This window comes from Diaphorina citri, unplaced genomic scaffold (genome assembly GCF_000475195.1).
Source record: "Diaphorina citri unplaced genomic scaffold, Diaci psyllid genome assembly version 1.1 scaffold1452, whole genome shotgun sequence".
Classification (NCBI taxonomy): Eukaryota; Metazoa; Arthropoda; class Insecta; order Hemiptera; family Psyllidae; genus Diaphorina; species Diaphorina citri.
Window position 1 is genome coordinate 67,877 of NW_007378878.1, and position 9,109 is coordinate 76,985.

A 9,109-nucleotide genomic window follows, 5' to 3' on the forward strand; every position below is an offset into this window, starting at 1 on the left:
GTTCCGATAAGTCAAAGTTCTAAAGTTTAAAATTCTTTTATTTATATTTATTTAGTATATATAATATTTTTTTTTTTTTTTTGTACCGCCTGTTTATTTCTTTTTTAGGATAAGCTATTATAAACTTTTTCTATACACATTTTTTAGTTTATTTGTGTACTTCTTTACTTTTTTATAAACCATTTTTTTTTTTTTTTTTTTTTTTTTTTTTACTTCAATTAAACAAATAAGCAAAATGATTTTTTTTTTTTTTTTTTTTTATACGGATATTGGAATATAACTCTTGTTTTTTTATATTACCTTTCTCTTTAAGCTTTCAACACTTGTGTGAGATACAACATACAAATCAATTAATTACATTGTGACTTTCATCTATGTGTTAATCTTCTTTTATAACAAATCATTTTAAGTTTACTTGCTTATATTTACTTGCTAGCACACTCTTGCAGACTATTTAGTCGTAAGCTCCTTTTTGCATTTTTTTATGACACAAATAAAGTGAATAGAAAAACCAAATGAAATATTTCTTTTTTATTTGTTCAAAATAAAAAAATACAGCTCATGTTTCAATTCAAGAGGCAGTTAACTCATTTAGAAGTTTAGGAACTTGGTATTTTATTGTTGTTCTGTCGTAGAGGTATTGTTATTAAACCCTGTCTTCCTTCTCTCTTTGATTTTGGGATGATAAGACCCTAGCAGTTACAGTTCCCCCTCTATCAAACCTCTTTTTTTTTAGTTAATATCCTTGATAACATAATACTTCTAATGACTAATGTTCTTTTTAGTAGGATCAAGTTCTCCCTAGTTTTGTAAGTAGTTTTTAAAGGTAGTTTGTAAGTAGTTTTTTAAAGGTAATTTGACCCCCCCTCGACAAATTCTGGATACGACCCTGGTTTCAAAAAAAAATGGAAGAATCAATTTTCCAGTGGTCAGTTTCCCGAAAGGAAAATGCACCCAATAATCTCAGAAAGTCGTTTTCGGAGGGGGGTTGTTCTTGTTGTTCTTGTTCTTGTTGTTGTAGTTGTTGTTGTTGATGTTGGTGGTGGTGTTGTTGTTGTTGCATGGTGGTGGTGGTGTTATTGTTGGTGTTGTTGTTGTTGTTGTTGTTGTTGTTGTTGTTGTTGTTGTTGTTGTTGTTGTTGTTGTTGTTGTTGTACAAACATATGGATCTCATTTTGAACAGCTTTTATAAATATGTTTGTTGTTGAAATTGTTAAAGTGAATAATACAAAAACTAAAGAAAGAATTAAGAAATTGTTTTTCTTTCTCAGAGTGTACAGAATTTTTGTAGAGCAAATTTTTCGAGTGAATACATTTTTTCAATTAAAATTTTATGCTGATTCCAAAAATTAAATAAAAAATGGGGGTTCCCATAATAGTGACGTATATTTGGCAAAAAATGGGCCTTTTGCAAAAAAATTGCAAATTTAAAAAAAAAATCCATTTTAATCATCAAAACTTTATCTACATGATGCCGTTTATTTCATTCCCTAATTCCCAGCCGTTTCTGAGATATGGTTCGCAAATCACGAACCACCCTGTATACCTGAAACTATCATTTACCTATCTACATTCTACATGTTATGGTGTAAGAGAAAGGGGAGAGGTTACAAGTATACATATATAAACATTAAAACCTATAAGTACTATTACTATCACAGTTTCATTTGACTATTGCATATTGGAGTACATAATAGATACCATGGTATTGACTTATTGACTCTTATAATTAGTAGATATCACAGATGGCTATTATTATAAACTAGCTGAATTCCGTCGCTTCGCTCCGGAATCCCGCTAGTTCATCCCGAGGCATGGCCAAACTTGTGGAAAAGGCATGCGACCACCCTGTATACTTATTTTTTTTATTTACTTCTTGCTCTAGGATGCCGCGGACGTAGAATGACTTTTTTTGGGGGGCGGAAATCGGTGATTTTGGATTCTCGGATGCAACTGACGTACCTCCATTTAATATTTTAAGTAGAATTGCAACATTTACCTTGGTAGGACGATGAGATCTCAAGTAACTTAAGAGATCCTTTCCCTCCATGAGTTCCATGATAATAAGAGTGGGATTATTATCCAGACACACACCTATTAGACGTAAGATATGCTCATGCTTGAAATTACTCATCAATAAAGCTTCCTTCAAGAATTCCATCTTCTCTTGAAGAGTAGCACCTTTCCGAAGCGTCTGAAATTGGTACGTATTTTCAAACAAATAAAGAAATAATAGCGGAGGTGGTGTCGGGGTTCGAGGGGTAGGTGGAGGTTGTATTAGTGATGTACTTGTTATTGTTGGTTTTGTTGTTAGTCTATAGTTAATATCTCTGTAAATACTGATTTTTCAGAAAATTCAAGAGAATGGAATTAAACAGGACAAAAGGGGTACCTACTTTTCTATCAGGAGAGATTCAATCGTATTTTTGTCAATCCATGTGGAAAAAGACATTGTGAAATTGCAGTCGAGATCAACAATCCCACGGTTAGCCCAGTGATAACGCACTAGCTTGCCATGCAGATGGCCCGGGGTTCGATTACCACCACGGACAAAAAATTGTCTTCTTTTTTCAATTACAAATATTTCAACGGATTACTTTCTGGTGTTAACTCAGCACCTAAATGGGAAGTATTATTTCTCTTCTCGCCCATCTGATGAGAGGCACACTATCGGATCGGCATGCTACGACACAGACCACACGAGTCTAATGTACCAGTTGTTTCATTAATACGAAATAATTATATATATATTTTTTACTTTCTATTATCCTTACGTATAGGGAACCTATACAAGGTAATGAGAAAGTATTGCAATCGGTCCAAATTTTCAAAATCGGTAAATGGGTGGAAATATCCGTTTTGGGATCCCCTGATTCCAAAAAAGTGGTTTTTAGCCCATGGTCTGTACGTATGTACGTATGTATGTACTACAGGTTTAAATGGGAAAAGGTGGTATACAAAATATCTCAAGAACGGTTAGTCGTAAAGCGATGAAATTCGGTATGATATACCGGTATGGTCCAAGGACGCGACTGTAACAATTTGGTTAAAATGGGATAGTCACCCATCCAGATTTTAACCAAAGTCAATGTTTCTTCAGTGGGCAAAGGTGGTATACAAAATATCTCAAGAACGGTTTGTCGTAGAGCAATGGAATTTGGTATGCTATACCGGTATGGTCTAAGGACGCGACTGTAATAATTTAGTAAAAATCGGATAGTCACCCATCCAGAAAAGTCATTGTTACTTAACAATTGTTTCGTGAGAAAAAGGTGGTATACAAAATATCTCAAGAACGGTTTATCGCAGAGCGATGAAATTTGGTATAATATAAAAAAAGATTTCTCAGTTCATTTGGTAATGAATTTAACAAGTTCGGTTACTTGAAATTTCATTGTAGTTTTTCCATAGTTATTTCTTGTATTAGGTGTTATGTATTGTGTATTTCTTGTATTGTATGGATTTTCATATAGTAGGTATTCTATGCATGTCTAATTCATAATAGTGTTTACTGATCATTACAAATTTATCATTTTTATTTATTTACTGTTAATTGGGCTTTTTTTTAAAGAGGTTTGACAGAGGAAACTGTAACTGCTATACTTTTTCATATTAAAAAAAATACAAGGGTTGATGATGATGACTAATCTATTGGATTTTTTTTTTTTCTTTTCTTTTAAAGAGGTTTGACAGAGGGAACTGTAACTGCTAAGGTCTTATCGTACCGAAATCGAAGAGAGAAGGACAGGATAAGCCAGCCGTTCAGAAAACGAACCTTATCATTTCAGTATAAAATCCGCCCCGGGCTGGAATCCAACCCGCGGCCTAACGCTTACAACGCAGACGCGCTACAAGCCAAGCTAACTAGGCTGACTACCACTATAACGGGAAAGTAAATTAATCGTACCCCCTGGGACTTAATACAACTGCCAAGACAGGATAGAAGAAACCCAGCCGAACAAACATGATCCCATCAGGATAAAATCCACCCCGAACGGATTTATAGGAAAACTGCAATTTCAGACCGAAAATGGATTTTACTGATCGGTGTACATTATGTATTAACTCTGGTACCAAATTTCATCAAAACCGGACCAGGCAATCGCCAGTTATAGTGGAACAAAGATTCAAATATGCCAGCTTCAATCATGTATTTCCTACATGGAGCATTCCCGCACCTGCGCTTTTTTTTTAAACCAAAACAAAGAAATAAAAGTGGAGTCAGAGATACGAAAACTCCTTGTAAAGTGGAGTCACTGACTTGGAGTCAGTTGTGGCAGCACCGACTCCAAAGAGGAATTTGATGTTCACAATCTGTCGGCTTCAACAAATGATTTTCAAATACTTTTCTTTCTTCTTCCAGATTCTTTATTCTTCCTTTAAAATGCCAGCCTAGTTAGCATGGTTGGTAGAACGTCTGCCTTGTAAGCGCTAGGTCGCGGATTCGATTCCCGCCCGGAGCTGATTTTATCCTGAACGGATAATGTTGTTCTCGGAACGAATGGCTTTCTAATATCCTGTCTTCCTTCTCTCTTCAATTTCGGAACGATAAGACCTTAGCAGTTGCAGTTTCCTCTATCAAACCTCTTGAAAAAAAAAAAAAAAAAAAAAAAAAAAAAAACATATTAAATGGTATACCCAGTAAAATTATTAGAGTATTAGAGAATGCCTATCTAAACTGACTGAAAACCTATCTATACAGGGTGGTTCGTGATTTGCGAACCACGCTTATATCTCAGAAACGGCTGGGAATTAAGGAATGAAATAAACGGCATCGGGAAAAGAAGGATATTCAAGATGTAATGGAAAGAATATTATGGCCATGTTTTACCTTATAGCCTTTAGTCCCAGTTATGTTCATTTCTCCTGGAGGTTCCCAACTTATGGGTAAATCCGGTGATTGTAACCCAGTGAAACTAACACCCATATTTATGAACAAAATGCTGGCTCTCAGCTGTAGACCTCACTGACGTTCGGTCAATGATGGTATTAATAAGAAAATGAACTTACCACAAACTGTACATAGGGAAGCAAATATGATGACGGCAGCAGAGAGAGCTCCAAACGGCGCCATAAAACTAGTGATTGGTTCCTGATAACTGAGATAAAACTGAATGCTAGGGTCACTAAACTCACTCCAACCATAGGAATTGTACGCCCTGACGCGAAACCGATGAGTGTTATGTAGAAACTCCGACTTAATTTGCCAGAATGGGTCTGAAAAAAAAAACGTAAAATTATGTATTTCTGAAATACAAGATGATTTCTGGAGAGAAAAATGAACCTGGTGAAAGAGTCATAAACCTAGCAGAAGCATATGATTTAAAAATAGTCAATACCTTTTACAAGAAAAAACCAAACATCTGATTGGCCAAAATTTGTTTAAGACTGATCTGAGACCGAGAATTTTCGTTCATAAATACGGGTGTAAGCTAGGGACTTTGGGAAAGACAATATTCGTCTCAATTTCCAGTGGACTATTCGTCTCAGTGAAAAGGGGGATACCCATTTGTCTCGCATTCGTCTACTGATTTTTTTCCTACGAAAAAAAAAAGGTTTTATACTTTATTCGTCTCAGGGCTAAAAAAGGGTACTGCTCGATTCGTCTAATTCGTCTAATTGCGGGGGATAAAAGCCAACTTAAAGGGGGGAAAAGGCTTCAAAAAGGTTGGGAGCCACTACTTTAGCCCCATATATACCTGCCTCATTGCCCTAATATCTGTAGGCGGTAACTGTAACCCATATTTATGTAATATTCTTATGTTCTATACTACTTCTCCTTACATAAATGCCTCAAGAAAAATGACTTTGGAAACAATTGAGCCTGAAGCCTTTACAAAAGTAGCCTCAACAAGCCAAACGGATAATGTTAGGAGAGAGAGAGCGAGAGGGAGAGGGAGAGGGAGAGAGAGAGAGAGAGAGAGAGAGAGGGTCAATTTCCGTAAGGAAAATACACCTAAGGTAGAGGGACTGCCTTGTAAACCTTAAGACTGGCAGTTCCCGCCGGGGTGAACTTTCTCCTAAACAGGTAAGGTTCGTTCTCGGAACGGCAGGCTTTCTCCTGTTCTGTCCTCCGTCTTTTTTTTATTTGGGGCAGGATATTAATATCGGGCAGGATAAACAAGGTATATTCTATTCTATTCTATTCTATTCTATTCTATTTTGGGACGATAAGACCTCCGTTGTCAAATCTAAATCTCCCTCTATCAAACGCTCTCTTTCTCTCTCTCTCTCTCTCTCTCCTCTCTCTCCCTCTCTCTCTCCTCTCTCCCCTCTCCCTTCTCTCTCTCTCTCTCTCTCCTAAGGGTTTAGAACACTGAAGTTAATCAAAAAAAGGTTAAGTGGTAGAGTACGCCTTTAACTGGAACCTTGGTTGTCAAAACTCCCGTACTATTCATAAGGTTAAGTGGTAGAAAACGCCTTTGAGTAGAACCTAGTCTCTCTCCTCTCTCTCATCCCTCCTTTCTTTTCTAGCCCATCCTTCCTTATTTGAAATTTTATTTATTTAATTTTAATATTTATTAATTTATCATGCTGACTGAATAACTCTTCCCTTTCTTCATAAACACGAGTAGGTAGGTAAACGTATGGCGATTTTTTTTTTTTTCTTTCAGAGATGTTAAGAGAGTTTTAACACCACCCAGTAAAGTCTGTACTCTGAACCATTATTACGACAGGGGACTATTCTAGCATGCTTTTTTTATATTTTCCTATTAAAAGGAACTAAAAAACGGTTTCTCTTCTTCTTCTTCTTCTTCTTCTTCATTTTCTCCTGTACATAAAAATGCGAAGGACATTCAGAGAGAGAGAGAGAGGGAGGGGGAGAGAGAGAGAACGAAGGAGAGGGAGCAGACAAGCTAAAGAGAGGGATTATAAGGAGGGAATAAGAAAACATTGGAAAGGGAGATGGAGAGAAACTAGAAGTCAAATGAATTAATGTTTAAACTCCAAAACAAAGAAGAAGGAAGGAGGAGGAGAAGATGAAGAAGAAGAAGAAAGAAGGAGAAGAAAAAGATTTTGCAAGAATTGAAATACAGAATGCCAAAGCCTCTGTTTTGGCAAAAGTTCAAAGCTATCTAGTAGGTAGTTAAAGTTACTTGATCGATCATTGACTAACTATACTTTAGAACAAGAATATGGACATGAACGGTTGAACACTCATACATTCTTTATGTTCCTTTTCTTGTTATAATGGGGGCACGGTTGGTCCCGTGGTTACGCGCTTGCTTGCCATGCAGAAGTTCCCGGGTTCGAATCCCACCATCGACAAAAATTTGTACTCGTTTTTCGATTGCAAATATTTCAACGGGTTACTTTCTGGGTTCTCGTGTTGACCCAGCACCTAAATGGGAAGTATTTGTCTTCTTCTCGCCCATCTGATGAGAGGCATACTACGGGATGGGCATGTTAACTCACACCGTAAATGGGAAGTATTGTGTCTCTTCTCGCCCATCTGATGAGAGGCATACTACGGGATGGGCATGCTACGACACAGAAGGAAGTTTGTGTCTTCTTCTCGCCCATCTGATGAGAGGCATACTACGGGATGGGCATGTTAACTCACGCCAGCACATGCGTCTAATGTAGCGTTGTTTCATTGCTACGAAATAAAAACGGCGGTGGAACACTCATCTTTAAAATAAATAAATAAATAATATATCGACAGTAAGTTTGCTCTTTTAAGAGAAATTTCTGAAGAAATCGAAATAGGTACCTACCTAGTATAATCTCATCGATTTCTTGTTGAAGAGCTTATCTGATGTTGATGATAACTTGATATCTTATAAGAACAGAATTATCAAAATCGCAAAAATTTATTAACAAATCTTCATAACTTTGCAGAACATTAGGTAATTCATCACTGTCTTACATAATTAAATAATAGATAATTAAATAATTATTATACATATATGTGCCTACCTGCCTATTGTTTGCCTGTTCGATATTGTCAAGGTATTTACCAATACCTTTCAGGTAGGCACTTCGCTGACAAATTCTCTCCCTCTTTCTTTCTCTCTCTCTCTCTTTCCCTCTCTATCTATTTCCCTTCCCCTTCTATTTCTATACGTCATATTATTATCTTCTCTTCCCTCCTCCTCTCTTTCTCTCTCTCTCCTTTTCTCCTCCTCCTCTCTCTCTGTCTTTCTCCCAACTTTCCCTCTCTTTCTCTATCTCATTTTTCTCTCATAAAATAACATTAGGTTAGGTACGACCAAGGTTCTGTACCTATACATCTTCTTAATGCCCCGAAGAAGAACTCATTCTATCTGCCTATTCTATTATACGCATTTTATTCTATTCTATTCCTACCTACCTATGCTATTCTATTATATGTATTTTATTCTATTCTATTCCTACCTACCTATGCTATTCTATTATATGTATTTTATTCTATTCTATTCCTAATACCTACCTATTCTATTCTATGCTATTCTATGCTATTCTATTCTACGGTTTTATTATGTACCATTGTACCTACACTCTACACTCGTAGGTATCTTTCATTGTATTCCATTTCATTTCTATTAATTATTTTCCCTTTAAAAAAAGAACATTTGTTTGACCTTCCCTTCTTTTTCCCTCGTTTTTTCTAATTTCCCCCCTTTTTATCCCACACACGTTTTTACCTTTTGCTAATTTCTCTCTCCCTCCTCTCTCTCTCTCTCTCTCTCTCTCTCTCTCTTTCTAATTTGTCTATCTTCCCTCTTTCTCTCTCTATTTCTAATTCTCTCGTACTCACGTACACATTTATTTTCCTTTGCCTAATCGCCTAATTTCTCTCTCCCTCTCTCTCTCTCTCTCTCTCTCTCTCACCTCTCCTCTCTCACTCACTCACTCTCTCTCTCTCTCTCTTTCTTTCCCTCTCTCACCCTCTTTCTCTCTCCCTCACTCTGTCTCCCTCTCTCTCTCTCTCCTACTCCTTAATTCTTTTAAATACCTCTTCCCTTTCTTTCTAACTAGGTAATTAGACGTATGTAGGCTCTATTTCTGTTTCTCTCTCCGTTCCTAAACAGCTTACACAAAACACCTACTCAATAATTTGTGTTGGAATTACCGGTTAAAACGGTTTCAAGCCTCTTACCTTTTACCTTACCTCTTACCACTTACC

General features: G+C 36.6%; 1 protein-coding gene across 1 annotated transcript in view; it reads right to left on the reverse strand.

Annotated features, from left to right (window-relative positions):
• LOC113470228 overlaps nt 1-5,213 on the reverse strand; it is an 11,923-nt gene extending 6,710 nt beyond the window's left edge. Inside the window, exons 1-2 of the mRNA XM_026828496.1 lie at nt 5,011-5,213; nt 1,874-2,194 (exon numbers count right to left, since the gene is read on the reverse strand). Of these exons, the coding sequence (XP_026684297.1) occupies nt 1,874-2,194; nt 5,011-5,145 (456 nt within the window). The 5' untranslated portion in view covers nt 5,146-5,213. The remainder of the gene's footprint in view (nt 1-1,873; nt 2,195-5,010) is intronic.
• Between the last annotated feature and the right edge of the window lie 3,896 nt (nt 5,214-9,109).